Here is a 25,197-nt window from a genome sequence, read left to right as displayed (position 1 = left end):
CCGGACGCGGCAGCGGCGTCTCCGTTTTAACGAGACCCCCCGATGATCTCGGCGAAGGCCCACGTGCCCCGTGAATTTTATCGGGGTTCCCGGCTGGCTCACGGGTCCACTCCCAGGTCTTAGTAATAAAACGCCGACTGCGAGTCGGGTTGCGGACGGGGGGCTCGGCAGGGCCTGAAGCGGGAGACACCGGTTCGAAGCCGGGGGTGGGGGGGAGCCTTCGCTTTGTCAGATAAATGTCAGATTCAACCCGAAGTACGAACAACGTGATCGCACACTTGAATCAAGATTTTAAAAAGATGAGTCAGCAAACATTTTCTCCGCTCCCCGACTTGGCCAAGAGTTACCTGACGGATTTCCGCTCGGTGCAGAAGTCGACGGAGGCAGCAGCTCCTTCGATGCCGGCCCGGTCTCCGCCCCGCCGCGCACCCGTCCCTCACATCTTCGCGGACTCGCGCGACCGTGAGAGGACGAGCCGGGGCGGAAACGGCCACCCCCGGCGGCCTGCGGAGCGTCGCGCGTCAGCAGCGGCCGGACCGCGGCGCCGGGGCCCGAGGCCACTTCCGAGGAATGGCGCCGCGCCAGGGCCGCACGCATTCCCTGCGCGCTTGCGCACGACACGCCCCTCCCACGCGTTGGCATGGCAACGCTGCTTTAGCCAATCAGGTGGCAGTCTCGAGGGTCTGGACTACGTTTCCCATGAACCTCTCGGAAAGCAAGCCGAAGCCTTGCCTGGGCCGGCGGGAGAGTACTTCCAGAAGTTTCTCGGGCTTGAGAAGCGTCCTATGTCCACAGGGCCCGCAGGGTCGTAGTTTGAGGGACTCACCGCCGCACTGGCGGAGGTTTTTCGCTGGACTCTGAGCCTCAGAACTCACCATTTTGACAATAAGGTGACAGTCGGACGGTTCTATTGACTAGTTAGGCGAACGTATAAATGAAGCTGCCCTTTTAGCCAATTAGAATTGGCATTTGGCCCATGCCCCACCCTAACTGCTGTTCCCTTGGTAACCAGTGGCCTATCAGCTCAGGGAGGACCACAGTGGTAAGCCACGAAGATGCTGTAGTGGGTCCTGGACATTGGCACAGACCCCGGATTTCTCCAAACTGGCTCAGAGCGAGCAGTGACCTGAGGTCGATCGTTCATTCACTGGTACCACACGAATGATAGGAGCGCCGCTGGGTACCCTGTTACTGATTAGAAAAGCTATCAGCCGTGTATTAGGCCCTCTTCAGATCATTTTAAAACTATTGATAGCATCAAATCAATAGAAAACATAAAAACAGGGGCTTAGTCACTGAAGTAACTGTGGAAATTGGTGGTAAAGTTTAAAAGTAATCTCCTCATTTCGTTTGTCATTGTTAAAACTTCCAGTCTGTCTAAAGAAAACTTGAGACAAAATAATCTGGAAGCGTTATTTACAAAAATGGGGCAACCTGCCGAAACCAGCAAGTACTTAACAAAAAATGCCAAATTACCAAAACAACTAAGTTCACTGGTGGCAGAAAAGGGAATAAGTTGTCCATGACAATCATCATATGCCCAGGTGTCCTTGTTTGGTCAGTTCTGCAAAGTACATAGTGAAGTTTTTTGCCTGGATTGATGGGGAATGTCCTCAATGGCTGGTTTGTGGGGGTTTTTTGAGGACCAGAATGGATGACGTTATTTTCATCATAATAGACAATTCTATCTTCCAAGTTTGAGTGTGAGGTGGGACAGAGGCAGTTTTGACCATCAGGTGGTTAATTATTAAATCCCACTGCTATTCAGTGGACTCTTGAGTCATGACCCAATAGGACAGAGCAGGACTGACCTATAGTTTCGGAGGTTGTAAATCTTTATTGAGAGCTTATTACTTCACCTGTCTTCCTTGCACATGGATCTGAATCACTCTTCTTTCAAGTCACAGCCCAACTAACTCACTGTGCCACATAGGCTCCTGTGATTTATTCAGCCAATCCTAAATAGTTTGCCTGTTTCAGTGCAGAGGGATGCCTGGCAATTAAATACTCTCACCGGAAGCTCTGAGTCTGTAAGTGGGGCTCATTAACACTAATCTTTGCTGTAGTGATAAGTGCTTCAAGATGTACCCTTTCAAATAAGCCCCTAACTGGAGTGTCTTGACGTTTCTTCCTCTAGGACTCTACAGAATCCCTGGACTCTCCAGTGGTATAGTGGGCAGGGTGTGGGCGTAACCTCTCTAGCAGTTCGAAGCCACCAATGGGTTCATGGGAGGAAGATGGACCATCCTCTCATGTGATTTACGGCCAGCTGTGAGTCAGTTCCACCCCAGCAATGAGTCAATTCAGAATCCCCAGAACAAGGTTTTTAGCTTCTCCATGGAGGAACAGAGCGAAGGCTCCTCCCCAGTCCACTTCACTGTAGACCCCTCATCCCCATTCAACAGCTGATAGGCTTCAGTTCTCAAGCCTCTGGAACCGCGGAGTCTCATCCTGGTCAGATAACTGCAGGTTTGTGTTCTTAGCTGCTCATCTTTGGTTTCTAATGTGTGTCATCTGGACCCAGAAGGTCCTGGTGCTGCCAGTCACATGCACCCCGCACCCTTGCCATCATCGAAGCCCCACAAATCCTTCGTGAGAGCAAATTCTGGGCTGCCTAGTCTCCCCCAGCAGATTTTGCAGTGTGAGTGGACACCCTGAGGGTGGAGAAGGTCAAAGTTCCGGCTGAAGCGCTGAACGTGCACCCACGGGCTGCAGAGCCAAGCGGCATGCTTTCTCGGTACCTGGCTCCCAGGCTTGTGGCTCCAACTCCGTGTGGGTCTGCGGCAGGACAGGCCCTGAGCTCCCCTCACTGCATGCCTGGTAGGCCGGACTTGCCATCTCTGACCTCCATAAGCTTCAAGTCTGCAGTTGGACCTGAGAGGGGTGTGTGACCGGCCTTCCACCCTGGAGCACCCCCGGGTACCGTCCTCCCTGGAGCAACCGCAGGGGCCGTCCTGCCTGGAGCACCCTCGGGCATCGTCTTTCCTGGAGCATCCCCGGATGCCTTCCTTCCTGGAGCACCCGCGGGTGCTGCCGCGGAAGGAGCCCTGGACTGGGGCCGCCGCCCCGCTTTCTCGCCCGTGTGGATTCTCTGGTGGTGGAGGAGGGCCGGGCGCTCGCGGAAGGCGCGGCCGCACTGCGGACACACGAAGGGCTTCTCGCCGGTGTGGATGCGCTGGTGGCTGAGCAACACCGCGCCCTTGGCGAAGGCCTTGCCGCAGTGCGTGCAGCGGAAGGGCCGCTCGCCGCTGTGCAGCAGCTGGTGCTGCGTGAGGTTGGAGCTGTGGCTGAAAGCGCGGCCGCACTGCGCGCACGAGAAAGGCTTCTCGCCCGTGTGCACGCGCTGGTGCTTGAAGAGCGACGAGCCCTGGCTGAAGGCTGCGCCGCAGAGCGCGCAGGTGTAGGGCTTCTCGCCGGTGTGCGTGCGCGCGTGCTGGATCAGGTGCGCGTTGCGGCAGAAGCGCCGGCCGCACTGCGTGCACACGTAGGGCCGGCCGCCCTCGTGGATCTTGCGGTGCTGGCTGAGGTTGGAGCCGTGGCTGAAGGCCTTGCCGCAGTCGTCGCAGCGGAAGGCCTTCTCGGCCGTGTGGATGCGCTGGTGGCGCACGAGCGACGAGCTGTGGCGGAAGGCCTTGCCGCAGGCCGGGCAGGCGTAGGGCGTCTCGCCGCTGTGGATGCGCTGGTGCTGCGTCAGGTGCGACGTCTGGCTGAAGGCCTTGCCGCACTGGGCGCAGGAGTAGGGCCGCTCGCCGGTGTGCGTGCGCAGGTGCTTGAGCAGGTCCGAGCTCTTGACGAACACCTTGCTGCAGGCCCTGCACTCCAGCGGCCGGTCCTCGGGGAGGAGGTCGGCCCCGGCCTCCGGGCCCACGGGCAGCGCTCGCACCTCTCCGTTCAGAATGGCCAGCGCCGGCCCTGTGCAGGCGGGCAGCTTCCCGGCCGCGGGAACCGGGACACACCAGCCTGCTCTCCCCCGAGCCTCCTCCGACGCCCGCGGCCTTCCTGAGGCCAGGTGGTCCGTGAGGACCTGTCCCCTCGGCAGGCTGCCCTCCGCAGCCCACAGCGGGGAAGTCAGTCGCAGGCCAATGCTCGCCTCCCCATGGCTGGAGCCTGGCAGAAGCTGCTCCCAGTAGATGACGGACACGCCGGTGGTCTTTCTCTCCCGCCGGCCCTCCACACTCTCCCTCAGGTCACAGGCATCCACGGAAGGCAGGGCACGGGCAGACAGAGGCAGAGACGGGCTCTCCGGGAAGGTCCTCAGCAAGGCTGCATCTCCAGGAACTTTCCCCACTTCGACTGGATAATGGGAACCTAAAGGCAGAGAAATGGTGGTCATTTGTTAGCCTGTCCAGGAGGGGCAGGCAAGCAGGCGAAGCCGTGGCAGTGTGCACCCTGGGAGGCTCTGTTAAAGGGGAGAAAAGCAGAAGGCTGGTTAGGATTGTGTAAAAACGTTCCTTTGGCCTTCTCCCTCAATCCTTTGCCTTCTTCCTTTCCATGCAGTCCTGGTGCTACGACCCCCATGTCTCCTGCTGTCAAGGAGTGGTGACCAGAGAGTCCACGGTCAATATCCATGGAGGGGGCTCTAAGCAGCATGCCTCTCAAGCATCTAAGGAGATCTGGAAATCTGCCATGAAGGAGATGGAAACACCAGATGTTTGAGTTGACACCAGGCTCAACGAAGCCTCTGAGCCAAAGGAGGAAGCACTGTCCCCTACAGCATCTGTGTACAGTTGTCCAGAAGGTGATGAGGACAGAGATTCCACAAACACGCTGGATACACTGGTCACCTATGTACTCATCACCACTTTAAATGAAAACTAATAGGTGATTATCAAGTAAAGTTATAACCCTGACAAGAACAGTCCCTTTGGGGACTCGGGGACACATGACACAGGGACTATTTTAGTCAACTCATATGCACTCAGCAGAACAGAGCAGAAGTGTCCTACAGGATTTCCAAGTCTATAATCTTTTTCAGACTAGAGGGCTTCATATTTCTCCCACAGAGTGGCTGGAAGATTTGAACCACAGACCTTTTGATTAGCAGATGAATGCTCTAACCATGACATCACTTGAGCTCCTAACAATAAGCCAATAAGATGGACAGGATCACCAGGGAGGTACACACTCCCTAGAGATCAAAGGACATTTGTCTAGGGAATAAAGCTCTGAGGACAGGAAGGATAGGTGGAAATGGTGAACTGAAGGAAGGACCGGGGAGGGTTACCACACTGTGAGAGCTGCAACCAAAGTCACAAATCAAAACGTGTGGGTGAAAGGAAAACCATCTGCTGTGTAAACTTCCACCCACAATCAAGTTCACCAAAGAAACGATCATGAGGAAATGCATGAAGGAACACAGAAATGAGCCCTCCAGGGCTTGAGCCGGCCTCGCAGAGACCTGGGGGTGCACTTGTCTCAACCAGCTCCTATGCCCTCGAGCAGCAAATGGTGCCTCCGAGAGTGGAAGGAGGAAGAGCCGCTGCAGACGTCTGAGAGGGGAGATGAGCCGATCGGTGCCCCCATCACTCTGAGCACCCACTCACCAGGGCTGGCTCTCCTCTGGACTTTCCTCGCTGAGACCCGGGCTGTATCTGTCCTGGTGGGGACCCAGGGCTCCTCACCACGTTCAAGCTGGATGACCACTCGGGGTCTAGAGGCTGCAAGCCCTGTGGGAAGGACAAAGCAGAGGAGAAGCTGGTTCCCTCTCCAGGGAAGTCCCCTCCCTACACAGGGCAGAACACTGTGTCACCTGCAGAGCCAGGAAAACCAACAGCCAAGGTTTGTCGGATTGGGAAGGGACCCAGGGGACTGGCCCAGTGGTCTCCTCGGGCAGCCCTGTGCTCGTGCCAGAGGATGGTCACGGAGCCCAAAGAGAGTGAAGCTGAGCTGGCCAGAGAGGCACAGCTTCTCAGCCCCAAGCTCAGCGTCCCTAGCCACAGAGATGGAGGCTGTTCAGGGGCTGCCCAGGAACTGAAGAAGGGCCACTAACCTGGGCCTGACCATCTCTCTCGTGCAAGACGCAGAGCCTTACCTAGTGAGGCTACGAGGGCAAAGTTCTCAAGCATCACATGACGGTACAGGGTTCTCTGGGCCAGGTCAAGCAGACTCCACTCCTCCTGGGAGAAGTACACAGCCACGTCCTCAAAGGCCACCAGGCCCTGCAATGGCAGACAAAGATATGTATGGTTTGGACCAAGGACCTACCTCCCCCACCCTAACAGTCAGTTCCTCTGAGGTCGTCTGATGCTAATTCTCCTCCCCTGGCTCTGCACTGGGTCCATCTCTCCCATCTCCAAACCTCCACTCCTCCACCCACCCCAGTCAAGCCACCGAGCACAAGGTGACCACAGCAGGTCCTGCACAAGGCAGGCTGTCTCCTAGTCAGGCCTGCTCTTGCTACAAGCAGCTGTCCAAATCCAGCCCTGGGGCTGTCCCTAACTGACACCTGATCTCCTTGGACTGAAGAGAACCATGTCCCTGCACACTGGCCTTCACAGGGGTGGCCGCAGGACACAGGCACACACAAAGCCCATCCCTTTCTCTTCTGCAGCCATGCCCTCTCTATCTCCTTGTTCTCTCCTGCGTTCCCTTTCCAGGGAACCCACTCAGCAGCTCAACCGTGATCTCATCTCTAACCACATCTCTCACGAAGTTCCTAAGACCTGTCAAGTCCTAGGCCCTTCCATGTACACCTACACCCCAAGGCGATGCTGAGCCTCCCTCCATGTGGACCGTCGAGGACTCAATATTTGGTCCCAATTCCAACTCCCGATCGTCCCAGGGAAACTTGCTTTCCCTCCACATTCCCGTTTCTTTCTACAACAGCATCATTCCTTCAGGAGATCCCGCTAACCTCAAGATGGTTCGTCCTTTGCCCAATACACTTGTGGCATTATCTTTGGAGCCAAATTAAGAATCTGTACTGCAATCCCAAAGGAAGCTGGTTCAAATCCACTAGTAGCTGCTTCACAGGAATCAGATGGGAAATCTCTTCCCATACAATTTACTGCCTCTAAAAACCTGCTGGAGGGTCAGCTAGGAGTAGGTTCTGACTTGACAGCATACAACATTACCCTGGCACATCAAGAGATCTATGCTATCTATCACTACTCCCACTGCCACAGTCTGCAGTTCCAAGGACTGTGTTAAACTGCAGTATGAGAGGGGTGAGGTGAGCAGACCCCATGTTTATTACTGACTGTGGTGCAAGGCCCATCATGAATCCAACTGCCTCACCTTCTCGCATCCCTATCTGTGGCCGGGAACTAACTTTCCTGGCAAACTCCTCCTGACCCGAGGCTCTTGGTCAGCTCTCTTGAGCTGGGTCCGAAACCCAGTGTCATATGAGGCCAAGTCATGGGGAGCCTGCACACCCTCCAGCCTATTTCTCTCTCCCAGTCACGTGGTCTCTGACCCCAGGAGACTAGGTCACAAACCAGGACTCCATCTCCACAGACTGCCGACAGCGTTTACCCCTCGAGCTGCATCTGCATGACTGTCATCAAAGCCCCTGCTGGCTCACTGTCCTGTGGCATTGTTATAACGGCTCACAAACTCAACCAGACTATATTACCTACACATATGGCTACCTGTTTCATAACCAGAATGGGTACAGGTGAGGAGATGCATGAGGCCAGGTATGGGGCCATTCCCAGAACAGAGCACCCGGGGACACGCCACCCATCTGAGTGTAAGGATGTTCTCCCTTCGCTGGAGACCCTAAATCACCATTCCAAGGTCCGGAGGCCTTTAGTCACGGGGACCTCAATGGACATGCACGACTTGGGCTTTAACGCAGACAGGATCGATTCAATATCCTTGAGAACCGGAGTTGGTCAGGGACGCACTCACTCGGCAGCAGAGGCTGACTGCTCTGGTTATTTGCAGACACATGAAATCCGGTTCTTTCCTTTACTACGGCCTGCGTCTCCCACGTTTGTTCTCCACTTAGCAACCCTGGGGATTCTTTCACAACCCAGCCACAGCTCCGCTCCCCTGAGCAGCTGAAGATGGAGCTGGGAGCACGTAGACCCCGTCTCATTCCCGGGCAGGCGAGAACTTCCTTCCAGACCTCACACCTCGGCTGACAGCGTGGAGACTGGGACAGAAGCGCTAAGTGTCGCCTAGGCAGCGAGGACGAGACGCCCAGAAGCACTCCCTCCTTCAGCTGGGGGAATCCACAGGAGGGGGGTCCCCACACTCACCTGCGCCGGATACACCTGCGCCACGGCAGCCGCCATCGGACACCGCAGGGCCCCGTGCCCGTCCAGTCCCCGTCGCCCGGCTGTCAAACGCGCACAATGTCCGAGGCGCTGCTTCCCGGCGCCGCAGAGCGTTCGCCGACCGTCCCAGGGACCAGGGCAGGGTGCGCTCGGGGAACCGGGGCTGGAGAGCAGGACCCTCGATCGAGGTTACGATGCGGGCACGGGAGCGAGACGGAGCCTCCACTCGCTGCGCTTCTCCATCTTCGCCTCCGGGAACAGCGCCGCGTACCCCGCGCTGCGGGACGACAGCTGATGAGGCCCAACGGCCAAGTGACAGTCCAGGCGCCGGAAGTTCTCTCCCGTCCCGGTGCCGAGCGGCCCGGTGCGCGTGCGCCGCGCGGGGGCTCCTGGGTCGCACAGCTTTGCCGGCGCCCGGCCGCGTCTCCACGGCAACAAGCAAGCGTCGCCGCACAGCACGCTGGGAAATGTAGTCCTGACGCACGCCTACAACAGAATACACACACCCGCATGCTGCTACTGCGCGCGGACTCGCAGGACCCTATGAACAGCAGCTCTGAAGCCTGCCCTGTCCTGAGCCAGTCGCACTGACTCCAACACACCTACCCCTATTGCCCCTGTTACTGTGTCCATCCATCTCATCCAGGGTCCTCCTCTCCTGAGCTGTCCCTCCACCCTTCATGCATGATGTCCTCCAAGGACTGCTCCCTCCCGGCCACGTGTCAAAGTATGTGAGAGAGAGTTAAACACATAGAGTTGCATAATATGTAAGATTTTGTGCATTAATACTTGTTAAAACCTATGTTCCAAAAAGTGGACATAGCATATACAGTTTTCTGTCCTGTACACAAAAAGTAAAAAAAAAAAAAAAAGATTGTTTAGTATTTGTTGTTGTGTACCCAAATATACACCAAATACACTCTTTATATTCATTCAAAGAAAAAAAACAGAATCATTGGAGCGGCTCAGCATCAGCTGTGAAACTGGACCAAATGCCGATTGTAAAATTCAAGTTGAGGTTAAAGAAAATTCATACAAATCACGAGAATCAAAATTTGTCATTGAATCTATCTCACCTGAGTTTCAAAACCACCGCAAGAACAGAGTTGAGGACTTGAACATTAATGAACAAAGACCAGATGTGCTGTGGAAGGATACCAAGAATATCATCCATGAAGAATTCAAAAGTTCATGACAAGGACTGAGATGACTGTCAGATGACACTCTGAATATTGTACTAGAGCGCCACGAAGCCAAAACCAAGAGAAGAAAGCTGGTAGTTAAGGAGCTGAACAGAAGATTTCAAAGAGCAGCTTGGGAAATTGACAAGTTGAAAGGATTAGAGTCAGAAAATCAAAAGGGACACACTCACTCAGCATTTCTTAAGCTGAAGAAACTGAACAACAAATTCAAGCCTCAAGTTGCATTACTTAAAGATGCTATGGGCAGAATATTGAATGATCCAGGAAGCACTGAAAGAAGCTGGAAGCAGTACACAGAGTCACTCTACCAAAAAGAATGAAGTGATGAAGGAGAAAATTCAAGCTGCTCTGTAGGAACTGATGGAGTATCAACTGACATTTTTCATTAAAAAGATGCTGCCCTGGACGTGCTCACCAGGTTGGCCAAGAAATCTGGAGGATATCTACCTCAACAACTGACTGGAAGAAATCCGTATTTATTCCCATTCCAAAAAAAAAAAAAAAAGGTGATCCAACAGAATGGCAAAATTATAGAACATCACCACTAATATCTATCTCATGTAAGCAAAATCCTGCTGAAGATTATAAAAAACCGACTCAGTACATTGATAGAGAACTACCAGAAATACAAGAGGCCATGGCAATCTACAACCAGGAGAAGATAAAATAGATGAATGGGACCTTCTAAGAATCAAATCCCTATGCACATCCAAAAACTTCTCCAATAGGGTAAAAAGGGAAGCCACAGACTGGGAAAAAGTATTTGGTAATGACATGTCAGATAAGGGACTTATATCCGGAACTTATAAAATACTTGAGCACCACAATAAGATAAAGGTAAATAATCCAATTGAGAAATGGGTACAGGATATGAACAGACACTTCACCAAATAAGACATTCAGATGGCCAACAAGTACATGAAGAATGTTCAAAATCCCTAGGTCTAAGAGAGATGCAAATCAAAACAACTATGAGATATCATCTCACCCCAGTCAGAATAGCAAAATTGAACAGAACAGCAAGCAACAAATGCTGGCGAGGATGTGGAGAAACTGGAACTCTTATTCACTGTTGGTGGGAGTGTAAAATGGTGCAACCGTTGTGGAAAGCAGTGTGGCGCTTTCTCAAAACTTTGCAAATAGAGATACCATTTGACCCAGCAATCCCATTCCTGGGAATATACCCCAGAGACAACATAACAGCCATCCAAGCAGATATATGCACACCAATGTTTATCGCAGCTTTGTTTACAATACCCAAGAGTTGGAAGCAACCTAAGTGCCCATCAACAAACAAATGCATAGAGAAGCTGTGGTATATTTACACAATGGAATACTACGCCACATTGAAAAACAAGGAACTCATGCAATATTATTCAAAGTGGGTGACCCTGGAGGACATTATGCTGAGTGAAATATCTCTGTCACAAAGGGACAAATACTGCCTGGTGCCACTGTTGTAGAATGGGACTGACATCAGGGTTGGGGTAAGATGGAGAAAAAAACTGGATAAATTATGTATACTGTATTGAAACAGATGAGGGAAAGAAAAGATTAGAGGCGATATATGATTGAGTATTATGGTTAGCACAGGAGTCCAGAATTAAGGTTGCATGGAGAAGTGTACTTGGTGCGGGGGAGGGAGGGAATTATATACCAATGAAGGAATTTTTTTTCTTTTCTTTTTCTTTTCAAAGAGAGGAGTCAACTGGTGGGGAGGGGTGGACAGGGAGAAAAGTGCAGCAATGGATGAATGGAAATCCAAAATCTCTGTGAATGTTTTTTAAAATTAATGGGGGGAAAAAAGAGGCCATGGCACTAAGGATATCACAGCCAATGTCAGATGGATCTTGGCTGAAAGCAGAGAGCCAGGGGCTGACTGTCAAACAGCCCATCAACTATTCATATTCAAGTTCAAGAAAATTAAAACAAGTTCGTGAGAACCAAAATATGACTCTGAGTATACCCCAACGGAATTTAAAAGCCTTTTTAAGAATAGATTTCAGAGAAGGCTAGTATTCTTCCAGCTTCGCACACCGGAGGAAAAGCAAGCCTGTCAGGGACCCATTCCACTCCCAGTTGGTTCAGTAGCTAGTGATTAAAAGATACTCTACAACAGTGGAGAGAAAAAAAATAGATTTGATGCACTGAACGTTAATTACCAAAGATGAGTTGTGGAATGATACCAAGGACATCATCCACGAGAAAAGCCAAAGGTCATCCCAAAGTCAGGGAAGACACACACTACCAAAATGAACATCAGAAGAAACTCTGAAACTTGCATTAAAATGAGAAGAAACCAAAAGGAGGGGAAGGAACGCTGAGGTAAGATTCAAAAGGCAGCCTGAGAAGATAAATGTCTTATAGTTGGACATGCAAAGAGCTGGACTTAGAAACTCAAAAGGGAAGACCAAGCTTAGCATTTCTTAGGGCAAAAGAACAAATTCAAGCATCAAGCTGCCATACTGAAGATTTTACAGACAAAATCTTTAATGATGCAGGAAACATCCAAAGAAGATAGAAGGAATACACAAAATCACTGTATCAAAAAGAAAAAGTTGACATCTCAGGAACCATTTCAGGAAGTAACATATGATCAAGAACCAACAGAACTGATCAGCTGAGGTGCTTCAGGAGGCAGAAGCAACCTTGGACATGCTCACCAGTCTCTGCCAACAAATATGGAAGAGAGCTAGTTGGCTAACTGCCTATTTGTTTCCGTTCCCAAAAAAAGGTGATCCAATAGACTGGAAATTATCAAACAGTATCATTAATATCACATGCAATTAAAAGCCTGATGAAAATTATTTAAAAACGGCTGGCAAAACAACTAGTCTAACCTCAGTTAGACTAGCAGAATTTAACAGAACAACAAGCAACATATGTTGGCGAGGTTGTGGACAAACTGGAACCCTTATTCACTGTTGGTGGAAGTGTAAAATGGTGCAACCACAGTGGAAGGCGGTATGGCGCTTTCTCAAAAAGTTGCAAATAGAGATACTATTTGACCCAGCAATTCCACTACTGGAAATATACCCCCAAAGAGACCATAACTGACATCCAAGTAGCTATATGCTCAGCCATGTTTATCATGGCTTTGTTCACAACAGCAAGGAGCTGGAAACAACCCAAGTGCCCATCAACAAACAGACAGACAGGTTGTGGTATATTCACACAATAGAATACTACACTGCACTGAAAAACAAGGAACTCATGCAATATTATTCAAAATGGGTGACCCCAGAGGACATTATGCTGTGTGAAGTATCTCGGTCACAAAAGGACAAATACTGCATAGTGCCACTGTTGTAAAACAGGACTGACCTCAGGGTTGGAGGAAGACTGAGAAAGATGGGTTCAATAATGTATACTGCATTGAAACAGATGAGGGAGAAAACTGTTTAAAAGGGATATGTGATTAGGTATGCATAGTGGAGTGGACCTGGGGGGAGGGATTGTAAAACAATGTAAGAATTTTTCTTTTCCTTCTCCAAGAGGGTAGTGTTATGAGGTGTAGGGTTGGGAGGGGAGAAAAGTGCAACAATGAATGAATGGAAAGTCTCTGTAAATTTTCATTGAAACTAATAATTTTTTTTAAAAAAAGGTGGGAAAATGGCTGGAAGTGTACATTAAGAGGGAATTTTCAGAAATTCAAACTGGTGTCAGAAGAGGTCACGGCACAAGGGATGTTAGGTGGATCTTAGCTAAAAGCAGAGAATACCAGAAAGATGTTAACTAGTGTTTTACTGATTATACAAAGTGGAATCATAACAAGTGTGGATCATAACAAATTATGGCTTAAACTTCTATCTAGAATAAGCAGTAAGTGTCCAAACCAAACAACAGGACAGTGCTGGGTTTCACATCAGTAAAGGTGTACATCAAGGCTGTATCCTTTCTCCATTCCTATAGAAACTATATGCTGAACAAATCATTTGAGAGGCTGACCTATATGAAGAAGAATGTGAATTCAGGACTGAAGGAAGACTCAACATCCTGCATTAGGCAGTGGACACAACCTTGCTTGCAAAAACTGAGGAGAACTTGAAATGCTTACCGCAGAGAATAAAAAAAACTACAGTCCTCTATAAGGGTTACATATAAGTACAAAGAAAATAAAAATCATTACCAATGGACCAATTGGCAACATCATGATAGATGGAGGAAAAAGTCTGAAATTGTCCACGATTTCATGTACTTGGATCCACATCAACATCAATGGGAGCAGAGGACCTCTCCAAAGTACTAAAGAGCAAAGATGTCAGTTTAAAGACTAAGGTGTGCCTGATTCAAGTCATGGTATTTTTCAATTGCTTCCTTAGCATCTGAAAGTTGGGTAGTGAATGACACAAAAAGCAATGCTTTTTTTTTTAAATCAATGCCTTTTAACTGTGTTGTTGCTGCAGAGTATAGAATACCCTGTGGACTGCCAAAAGAACAAACAATTATATCTTGGAGAAGATGCAACCAGGCTGATCCTTAGAAGCCAGGATGGTGAAACTGTCTCTCTTACTTTGCCAGGAGGAACCAGACCTTGGAGAGAGATCATGGCGGGAAAGGTGGAGGGTGAGGGAAAGAGAGAAACCTCAATGAGACAGTCTGACACAATGATTACCACATCGGACGGTTCAGATCTGCTGTTCAGAGCTGCTATGTGTTGTGGTCAACGTGATAGCACCTGCCAACAACAGCCTTTGTCCTAGAGCCTGTGTTCTCATTTTAGAGTCTGTGTTAACGAGGCAGGATTAGGTCAAGGTGTATCCTGAGTCCCCACCTGACTAGTGTGTCTGACCCAAGTCATCATCCTTAGTTATGCTGGAGTTTGGTCTCCAGCCAATAAACAGGAATCCCTCGTCAGGGTGAAGACTTTCCCCTCTGGATCCCAAGTCAGCCTTCAATCAGCCACCTCAAGAACCACCAACTCCTCTGAAGGCTAAGTCCAGCGGCCTCACAGGCATTCATCATTCATCGGCCCCTGCCACCATGTGGGTCCACTCTGCCCTTCAGACTCGCCAACCTGGTTAGTCTTGTGAGCCATTTCCTTGGAGAGTTGTGTTTCTGTGAGATATTGGAGCAAACTATGAAACCCAATGACTACAACAGCACGGGAAGTGTTGAGAGGAGGAGGAATAGAGAGGTACAGCCGCTTGCAAAAACTGGACATTTAGGACATCTTAACCCCCTCCTGACAGGAACTAGCTTTGTGTTCCTCCTACATTATTTGCACACACAAACTCTGGTATTTGATGAGATTATTGTGTAAGAATCGGATTTTTCAAATTCACTGCATTAAAAGCCTTTCCATAATAAGAACATTCTGGTGCTTAACTAGGGCCAAGTTATGCACTAATGTGTTTCTACATCTGTTTGCACCTGTGTGTGTAAACATGCTGGTGTTGAATGAGAGTAAAGCTCTGCCTGAAAGTGGTGTCATGCCTTGCGTCTGGCTTTCTCCAGTGTGACCCCTGTGGTGGTTGTTGCTGTTGTTATCAGCAATCAGAAATCGCTCTGCCAACGTAACAGTAACATGCTTTAATTCACCAGCTGCTCTGAAGGAGAAAGATAGGCAAACAACTCCTGTCAGAATTACTGCCCCTGAAAATGTGCTGGAGGGTCAGCTGTGGGTCGATTGCGACCCAACGGCACACAAGAACAAACTCATAGCAATGCCTATAGGCTTTCCCACTTGTCCTCTACTGATGGATTTTCCCCAGTATTCATTCGAGAGGCGGTATGTGGTTAAAAGCTTTCCCACTTGCAGGGCAAGTGTAAAAATCTTTGTTGTGTGCTCTCTGGTAATTAATAAGCTTGAAGTAGTAGTTAAGGGTTCTACTACTTTTGCTGCCTTCCTAAGGACTTTCTCCATGAAGAAGTAAAGAAAAGGTAAGATGTTTAGAATACAGCCTTCAATACGGATTGCATCTCAACATCAAGAAAACAAAACTTCTTATCAGTGGACCTACACACAACATCAAGACAGGAAAAGGCTGAAACTGTCAACAACTTCATCTCACTTGGATCCACAATCAACACCCTTGGCAGCTGCAGTTTGGAAATCAGGAGCGGTACTGCAGTCGGAAAGTCTGCAGTTAGGAATTTCTCCAAATGAATTGAGTAATCATATCAGTTTGAGGACTATGGCGAGTCTGATTCAGGCCACGTTCTTGCCAATCATATGCTATGGATCTGAGAGCAGGACAATGAATAAGGATGTCAGAAGAAGAATTGACGCCTTTGAGCTGGTGCTGGAGAAGACCACCGCCAAAAGAATAAACACACACGTCTTGGGAAAAGTGCAGCCAGAATGCTCCTTGGAGGCAAAGATGATAAAGTTTCGCCTCACATACCTTGGGCATGTTATGTTGCTAGGAGGGGCCGTTCCTTGGAGAGTGATATGATGCTTGGAAACGTGGAGAGCTGGCAAAGGAGAGGGAGACCTTCAACCAGGTGGACTGACACAGTGACTACCACAACGGGGTCCAGAGTTTCAGGAAGTACGAGGCTGGCATAGGACAGGGTTCAGATCTTTTGTACATAGGGTTGCTATGAGTCACACTTGACAACACCTAACAACAAGATGTTTAAGGCAGGGAAGTGAGGGAAGCAGAGACTATACATCAAAGCAGAAACAAGAGAAAGAGAGTGTTCGAAAGGATGTAACCAAAGGGTGGAATGGTGAATGAGGAACTACCTTGTCAAGAGGGACCCTGAATGGGAAGGCACAACCCCAAGCAAGACCAGATCCAGCTCTCCGACTCCAATCCCACTCCCCAGATCCAGCCCCTCATCGTGACAGCCTGGAGGGCTGCTTGCTGGGTGCCAGCAAAACGATCCCGAGGTAGACTGGCCACAGTCCTATGGACGGATAGGAGGCTGGAAAGGGGCATCACCCTGTGCTGGATCAGGAGGAGAACGAGGCTTGGTCTATTACACACAGGAAAAAGCCTACCACACAACGCACATGTCACCATGATGTCCACTCAGAGACTCCCATGTCCATCGCGCCCTCAGGAGTTCCTAAGTCACACTCCCCACCACTCCTCTGTTCTCGGACACTATGACACACCAGATTATCACTGCATGCTCCTCATTTCTTTAATTCTTGCGCCTAAGGCCGTTCCCCAATTAGCCGAACGACTGCTCAGGACAGAAGGTCCAGCTCCTTCGTGCTCGGCTGCAACCTCGGCTCCTAGCTCAGACTCTCCATTCCCCCTGCACGGAAGACCCCTGCTCAGTCACAGAGCATCCTTCCGCTGGTCTGGGATGCACGGGGCCGGCCCTTCCTCAAGGAACCAGGAACGTCCATCCAGAGTGGACAGAACCCTTCCCTCGCCTGAAACCTCGTTGCCCCAGGAACCTGCGAGGACGCCTGAATAATAAGCATCGGTTCCCCGCTGTTAAGGTGGACAACACTAGTGGACAACTCTGCTGAAAAGGCTGCAGAGAAGGACAGGCTTTCGCCGGGTCTCGGAGGCACCACGACGGCCGCTGCGCGGAAACCTTGGTTCGGGAAGGACGGGTCCCTCGGCCCGCGGACACTACCACGCAAAGGCGCGCAAGAGGGGCCCTCCCCAGTTTTACCCAGTTATGACGCCGCAGTCCCGAACGAGCAAAGCCCGGAGGCTTCAGAAAGCCGCGACCGCCACCGAGCCCAACACGCCACGACCCGAGAGAGAGGCGTGACCGGAAGCCGCGGTCCCAGCAGTGCGCATGCGCCAAAGTCCACCGAGCCACACTTTCTGGGGCTGCCATTGGCCAGTTTATAGTTGGGGGCGGGCGCGCGTCATGACGTCCGGTGGGTAATGTAGTTTTAACCGCGTGCCCAGCCGCTTCGGGGTCCCCATGGCAACAGCCAGGCAACACCGCGAGGGTCTCTGGGAAACGGAGTCCGGTCAGCTGGTTAGCGAGGACACCTCGGCGGTGGCGACCGGCCGTGGGCTCTGCTGCTCCGGGCCAGGGACCCCGCACACGTGGGTGGGAGGATTCCAAGCCCCAGTGTGTTTAAAGGTCGTGACCCAAGGCACCTGGCCTGGGATCACTTTCATCCAGGACGTCCCACTGTCCTGGACGTGGACAAAGGTGCAAATACCATTTCTGCCATCTGATGGGATTAAATGTGGAAGAATGTTCCAAATGGAGATCAGCTCGGGAAGGAGTTGAAGGCGAGAATGGAGTGAGGTCATTTGGGAAATTGTCAGTCCTTCACTTCTGCTGAGACAAGGAAGCAGGAGCAGAGAATTCATGCTGAAAATGCTAGAATTTGACCTGTCTCTCTTTGGATCCTGTGAAGTCCTGGTGAAGGTGAAGTTAGGAAGCTGGACAAAGGGTACCACAATAACGGAGACAGCGACAGGTCCTGATGGTCACAGAGGACAGAGGAGAAGCTGTTGGGCTGTGACCGCTTTTGCAAGGAGAGCCACTGGGCAGCCACGTGGCGGTGTTTAGGGCTTTCAGCTCATTTCACACTGTGGCGTCAGAGCCACTGTCCTTGGTCAACTGTCCAGAACAAGGGGACCCCTCTGGTCGCTGCCTGCCATGGCCCTGGCGTCGCAGATGGACTTGGCTCAGGTCAGTGGAGGGTGCCTGGACCCTTGCACTCTCAGACCAGCACCCACATGGACTTGGGACTCCTGTGCACTGTCCCCTCTTTCCTGTCCAGCATCCTGTCCTCGGTCCCATATCTCGACTAGAGAATCAGTGTTGTTAGTTGCTGTGCAGTCGGATGGAGACCCTACATACAACAGAAAGAAAGCGCTCCATCCCAGGGACATCCCATAACCTGGGGGTCTTCCTCTTTTTCATTGACCCTTCTCTGTGTCTCTGACACATCTACCCCTATTACCCCAGTCACTGGAATCAATCCATCTCATCAGGGGTCTTCCTTCCTCTCCTACACTGTCCCTCCACCTTCCCAAGCATGATGTCCCTCTCAAGGACTGGTCCCTCCTTGCAAGATGTTCAAAGTATGTCAGACAAAGCTTCAGAATCTTTGTCTCCAATGATCAGCCTAGTTTCACCTTCTCTAGGGCGAACCTGTTTGTTTTTCTAGCGATCCATGGTATATTCAATACTCCTCTCCAGCTCCATAGCTCGCAGGCATTAATTCTCCTTCTATCATCTCTAGTCATTGTCCAGATTTCTGATGCATAGCAAGTAACTGCAAAGACCATGGCCTGTACTAGGCATACCTTAGTCTCTAGACTGACATCATTGCTCTTCAGTACTCTGGAGAAGTCCCTGACAGCAGATTTTCCAAATGCAATTCATCTTTTGATTTCCTGGCTGCTGATGCTAAGAGTGTTGATTGTGGAGCTGAGCATACTGAAGCTGTTAACAACCTTGGTTTCTTCACCGTCTATCAGTGCAACCTCTCACTGGTCTGCATTACCTGATACCCTACATTCCTTGAGAAAATTTCGAGAGAACTGAAGTGGCAAACGAAATGGGCTGTGGAGTCAAGGTCTTGTTTCTGGAGAAGGAGTTATGCTGGGCCGGGCCTGCTAGCTTCAGCCTGTCCACCCATCATTCTGGCCACCGCAAGCTTGCCTCTGCCTCATCCCTGCTGGTCCCTTGCTCAGGCTGGCCACCAGACAGAGGAAGTGCCCTTGTGTCTGGGGGTGGATCTTGGGTGGGCAGTGGCCTCCCAGGTTCCAGAGAGGTGAGGTGGTGAATTCCCATAGAATGGAGCCCCTGGATCCTTTGTGGGGACAGGAGAGGATTTTAAGGGTCAGGGTGGGGGAAGGCCTATTGGGGGAGGGGAGGGTGCAGGGCCCAGGGGGTGGTGGGCAGTGAGACCAGGACATCAGCTGGCCTCATGTCTGTTCCTAGATGTCCCCACCAGCCTGATGGGGGAGCGGGTGTGGACAGACATTGATGTAGAATTGGCACACAGAGTCCCAGGGGCTGTCATTGGCCTCATCGGCCACAGGAAAGATGGAAGGTACTGTCCCCAAACCATTCTCCTCCAAAGCTCCTTCTGAGTGATCCAGGCCCTCCTGAATGCCACCCAGAGGGTCCTGAGTGAAAGAGGGAGGGAGGATGCTACTATCCTGACTTTAAAGATGGAAATGAGACAGGGCCATGTGGCAAGGGAGGGAACACAGCAGTCTGAAAAGCTTGAGGTCCACCTCACTGGACCTCTGGAGGGAGGGAGACCCTGCCAAGGCCTGGCCTGTGGCCTGGTGAGCGTCATCTCAGACTCCAGCCTCTAAAAGTGTAAGAGAAGGAATTGGTGCTCTTTTAAACACACTCTAAGAGGTCTTAGTTAAAACATTCGGCTGCAAACTGAACGGTTCCGAATACAGCTGCCCTCCCTGAGAAGAGGTGGCATCTGCTTCTGTGAAGAGTTACAGCCACAAAACTATCAGCTAGTTCAGCTCTGTCTTCCAGGATCCCCAGGGGACATACCTGACCCTAGGGCAGGGGGCAGTGGGTAAGCCGCTCCAACATGAGAGTAGTCCTTGGGGCAAAATGGTTAAGCCCTGGGAATCCAGCCAAACACTTGGGGAGCCTCAGAAGAAAGGTCTCAAGATCTACATGGTCCAAACCACAGGATCCACAGCAGTCAAGTCGATTCTGACTCACGTTGTTAAGTGTCATCAAGCCGACCCCATGAACCACAGAGCAGAACTTTAACCTGTCTACACCACTCTCAGGATGATCACTGTGTCAACCCAGCTCCTAATTCACGGTGATGCTGTGAAACAGCTCCCCCTACAGGGCTTGCATTTTGCACTTGTGTGGTATTAATGATATTGCTCCGTAATTTTCACATTCTGTTGGATCACCTTTCTTTTTTTATTTTACTTTATTTTATTTTGTGTGCCGTCAAATTGATCTGACAGGTACAGGAGGAGATAGCCCCTCCTTCTCCAGTCGAGCATCTGGTGGATTCGAACTGCGTATCTCTGGGATAGGATCACCTTTCTTGTGAATGGAAACAAATACTGATCTCTTGTCAGTGCAGTAGCTGGCCTCCAGATGTCCTGGCATGGACTAGTCCAGGGCAACAGCTGTCAGTGGACACATGTCAATTATTCCGTCGATTGCTGGCCTTCTTTCTTGTCAGTGTCTTCGGTGCAGCTTAAACTTCTTCATTACTATTGGCTCTTGAACACACAGTACTTCCTGAAATCTGTCACTGTTAGTATAGTCTTTTTGTTCCAGTGACTCTGTATATTCCCGTCTTCTGCTTTTGATGTTTCTCAGATCATTTTGTCCCTAGAGTCTTTCAGTCTTGCACCTTAAGGCTTGAATATTTTAGTTATTTTGACTCAAGAAATGCTGAGCAAGTTCTTTCCTTTGTATTCTCCAATTCCAGCTCTCTGCACATTCTGTTGTCATGCTTTGCTTTGTCTCTTCAAGCTGCCCTCTGAAATCTTCTGTTCAGCTCTTGCATTTTAGTATCGCTTCTCAATGTGCTAGTGCAATTTTCAGTCTCTTCTGACATCCATGTCGGTTTTTTCCTCTCCCCTGTCTTGGTAATGACTTGCACTCTTGATGGATGGCACATAGTCAGCACCAGGCCTCGTTTAGACTGTTGATACTCTTCCACATAGGTAGTCAGTTTGATTGCAGTCCATCAGGTAAGGTCTATACGTAAAGTAACATTTTGTGTTCTTTTAAAATAGGATTTTGTGATGAATAAATCATTGTACAAAATTTGATCATTAGATTTCTAGCCACATTTTTGTCACAAAGTCCATACTTTCCAACTATGGAAATCCTTACTTCATTATTTACAACTTTTGCATTCCAGTCACCTGTTATAATGAATGCATCTTGACTACAAGTTTGGTCCATTGTGGACTGCAAAATATGGTAAAAAAACTTTAATTTCATCCTCTTTGGTTTCAGGTTTGGTACATTTTACTTGTTGGGGTTTTTTTTGTGGATATATTTTAATATCACATGCAAGCAAAATATTTCTGAAGATCATCCAAGGACAGCTAGAACAGTACATAGACAGAGAACCTCCAGAAGTTGAAGCTGGTTTTAGAAAAGGCCATGGCACCAGGGATATATCATTGCTGATGTCAGATGGATCCTGGCTGAAAGCAGAGAATAACAGAATAACATCTATTTGTGTTTTATTGACAATACAAAGGCATTTGATAGTGTGGATAGTAACAAATAATGACTAACACTGAGAAGAATGAGAACCCCAGAATGCTTAATTGTACTCACAGGAAATAAAACCTAGGAGGCTGATGGGCTGATGTCTGAACAGAATAAGGGAACAATACACGGTATGAAAAGCAGAAAGGTGTATGTCAGAGTTGTATCCTTTCTCCATAAGAACTCAGTCATATACTGAGCAAATTATTGGAGAAGCTGGACTCTAGGAAAAAGAATGTATGATTCTATGAATGTAGCATCAGGTTTGGAGGAAGACTCATTGATAACCTGTGTTATGCACAGGACACAACCTTGCTGAGACACAATCTTGTTTGCTGAAAGTAAGGAGGACCTGAAATGCTTGCTTCACAGGATCAAAGTCTACAGCCAAGAAAACAAAAATTCTCACCAATGGACCAATAGGCAACATCATGATAGATGGATAAAAGATTGAAATCTTGATGTCAATGACTTTATCTTACTTTGATCCACAACCGACACACTTGGTCCCAGCAGTCAGGAGATCAGGAGACATACTACACTGTGAAAGTCTGCAGTGAGGAACCTCTGTAAATTATTGAGGAACCATGTTTGAAGACTATAGTGCACCTGATTCAGGCCATGGTCCTTTCCATCACCTACAACACATCTGACAGCAGGATAATGAATAGGGATGACAGAGAAGAACTGATGCCTTTGAATTGTGGTGTTGGAGCAGAGTATTAAACATCCCACGGACTGCCAAAAGAACAAACAAATATGTCTTGGAAAAAGTGCAGCCAGTGTTCTCCTTAGCTACATGGATGGTGAAGCTTTGTCCCATTTACTTTGGGGATGTTGCCAGGAGAGGCTTTTACTTGGAGAGGGACATCATACTTACAAAGGGAGAAGGTCAGCAAAAGAGAGGAAGACGCTCGGTAAGATAGATTGACAGTGACTGCAGTAACAGGCTCAAATGTGTCAGAGATTGTGAGCATGGTTAGAGACAGGACAGAGTTCAGATCTGTAGTTCAGAGTGTTGCCACAAGGCACCTAACAACGATGTGGGGTTTCCAAGCTGGTAAACCGTTGCTGAGCTGACGGCCTCTTCCTCCCATGGACTGGCTGCTGTGCTCCAACTGTTGACTCTTTTCAGTGGTGAGCACTTTGGGCACAGTACCACCGGGGGAGTTCAATAGCCTTTTATCAGACTCCTACCTCCAGAATGGGGAGAGAATGAAGCTACATTGTTGAAAGCCACCTAATGTGGGTGTATAATGTATAACTGAAAAGGTCAGTGGTTCGAATCAGTGGGGGATAGGCCACCTTCCATCATAAAGGTTTACAGCCTTGGAAACACAATGGAAAGCTGTCATGGCTCAGTGTCAACTCAATGGCAGTAGTGTTGTAGGTTGGCACTGTCTTAGGGGCACATTTCAGACACTGACAGAAAGGTTGGCAGTTCAAATCCACCCAGGATGCCTCAAAAGACACGCCTGGTGATCCACATCTAATAGTTAACAGCCTCTTAAACCTGATGCCCATGTCCCACTGCCCTCAAGAGGGGCAGACTCACAGCAGTTAGCTTTCCTTGGGACTTCCGAGGCTGTATTCTTTCCAGGAAGAAAAAGACCAACCAACTGACCTTTTTGGTGGTGGTGGCGGTAAATGAAAAATTAATTTGCATTCAAACCACACAAAAAAAGGTTAACATAGAACCCCAATGGATATAGTTGTTCTCTGGCAAACAGAGGGTCTCCATGACTTGGAAGGAGGGAGACTGCTGTCTGGGTAGGCAGTGCGTTAGGAGCTCAGCTGGAAGCCTGAAGCTTGGCAGTTTGGTTCCCTCTGGGGGCTGTGGGTAGCCAGCTTCCAGAAAGACCTTCAGTGTCAGAAACCAGGAAGAGGGTTCCATGAGCTGCAGCAACCTCACTGTTGTGTTTGGATTTTGGCTCTGTGTGTGTGTGTGTGTGTGTGTGTTAAGTTGGCTACAGCAGCCAACCACAGGAACCCATACTTGGGGCACCAAACGGGCCCTCCTCCTGATGGGGCTGGGCTGTGGCTACCCAGCACCCCAGCTGGTCCCAACCCTCACAGATGACGTGGGCAACCACATGTGGGCCAAGAACTGGTCTGGGAAGACACTCCCTCAAACACCATGCTCCTCCTGGGCTCCTACCCATTTCTGCAGTAGTAGTTTCCAGGAGACAGCTGCACAGACATGCCTGTGCCCAGGGAAGCATTCCCAGGCAAGAAGCTGTCATTGTGCAGACAAACATTAGGCACCACTGTATGCTGCATGCCGAGAGGACACTGGTTTTAACAAACAAGGCAGGAGTCCCATTCACTCAGAGAATTCACATTTCTTTCTGGAAAGTGCCGTGTGTCCACCTCTGAGACACAGGGTGGGAGAGGCAGAATGGTGCTCTGCAGCCGGGCAGGGAAGAAGGCCCAGGTTCTGGTGTGCACAGGGCAAGGGTCATCTCCTGTCACTGACCACGGAAGGCTTTGGAAAAGAAGGGCACCCAGTCAAGGTCCCCCTCCCTCTGAGCTGCAGTCCAAGGATGGGAAGTGGCCAGAGATTCCTGTGTGGTGAGGAAGGGCATCACAGCAGATGAGTGGACAGGTCACAGGAGCTCTGAGGTCAGGCAGGGGCAGAGCCTAGGGACCTTTGTCCTCACAGCTGCCCTCGTCTCTCTGTTCCCTGCTGATACAGCTGTCTCAGAGCTTGCTGGGGATCCCAGAAGCCCCAACCTTCCAACTACGTGGAGGCTGTGGGCCGGGGTGCCAGTGGGCAGACACAGCCCTGCGCCTCTGAGCCCCTAGCCCCGGTGGACAATGTTAGTCAATGTCCATTAAGGGAAAACACGGGATAGATGAGGAGTGGGGTTACAAGTGTCCCAGCAACGTGGAGGGGTGACCAGTAGCCAACCAGTTAGAAGGCATGGCTGTGGATAACAGCAGTGGAAACCCCCAGGCACCGGAGCCAGAGACTCTTCTCTAACCCTTCCCACAGGAAACAGGACCTGGTGAGTCTCCCAGCAGGGGCCCTGGGGAATGCGATTTCCTAGCAGAGTAGGAGAAGGCACAGGAAAGGGCGCTGGGATGTTCCTGTGCTCGTGATGACTGACCTGAACGGCGCTTCCCAGCAGGCCCGGGCTGACCACCTGCCAGGGGCTTTGCTGGATCCCAGCTGTCATGGTCAAGTGTCTGCCGGGCCATGCTCCCCACACCTGCCTCCGGCCTCGCTCGCTCACAGAGCTCCAAGCCTGGTCCAGCGGCCACGCCCCACGTTGGGTCCAAATCTCAGTCCAAGGCTGTGGCAGCCTCCACCGGGTCTTCTGCGCGCCCCGCGGGCTCAGGTCCCAGCGCCTCCTGCGTGGCCTCCGGCGCAGCAGCGTCCAGCTCAGGCCGAGCCGTCCAAGGGGACGCCCAGGTGGACGTCCAGGGAGCGCCTGGAGCGGGCCGAGGCGGGAAGAGGGAAAAGTCGGGCCCGGGGGCGAGCGCGACGAGCTGCGGGTGCGCGGCGGCCGACGAGGCGGCGTGGGGAATCAGGAGGAAGATGTAGACGCCGGAGACCACGAGCCCGGCGGAGACGAGCACCGCCAGCGCCACGGCCGCGTTGAAGGCCCAGGTGGGGCTGCTGAGGGTCAGCCGGCGGGACAGCGGGCGGCCCA

General features: G+C 50.6%; 2 protein-coding genes across 2 annotated transcripts in view; both read right to left on the bottom strand.

Moving 5' to 3' along the window:
* Positions 1-24,742, bottom strand: part of LOC102858497 — a 46,816-nt gene extending 22,074 nt beyond the window's left edge. The window contains exons 1-9 of the mRNA XM_006903038.1: positions 24,652-24,742; positions 8,205-8,708; positions 8,079-8,098; positions 6,032-6,158; positions 5,536-5,666; positions 4,888-4,894; positions 2,811-4,293; positions 348-652; positions 64-174 (exon numbers count right to left, since the gene is read on the bottom strand). Of these exons, the coding sequence (XP_006903100.1) occupies positions 64-174; positions 348-652; positions 2,811-4,293; positions 4,888-4,894; positions 5,536-5,666; positions 6,032-6,158; positions 8,079-8,098; positions 8,205-8,708; positions 24,652-24,742 (2,779 nt within the window). The remainder of the gene's footprint in view (positions 1-63; positions 175-347; positions 653-2,810; positions 4,294-4,887; positions 4,895-5,535; positions 5,667-6,031; positions 6,159-8,078; positions 8,099-8,204; positions 8,709-24,651) is intronic.
* Positions 24,743-24,826: 84 nt separating this feature from the next.
* Positions 24,827-25,197, bottom strand: part of LOC102858087 — a 946-nt gene continuing 575 nt past the window's right edge. The window contains exon 2 of the mRNA XM_006903037.1: positions 24,827-25,196. Coding sequence (XP_006903099.1) covers positions 24,827-25,196 — 370 coding nt within the window. The remainder of the gene's footprint in view (position 25,197) is intronic.

This window comes from Elephantulus edwardii, unplaced genomic scaffold, assembly GCF_000299155.1.
Source record: "Elephantulus edwardii isolate Elephantulus edwardi_28Jun2011 unplaced genomic scaffold, EleEdw1.0 scaffold00496, whole genome shotgun sequence".
NCBI classification, from domain to species: domain Eukaryota; kingdom Metazoa; phylum Chordata; class Mammalia; order Macroscelidea; family Macroscelididae; genus Elephantulus; species Elephantulus edwardii.
Note: the sequence above shows the minus strand (reverse complement) of the source record. Positions and strands in the feature narration are given on the sequence as shown.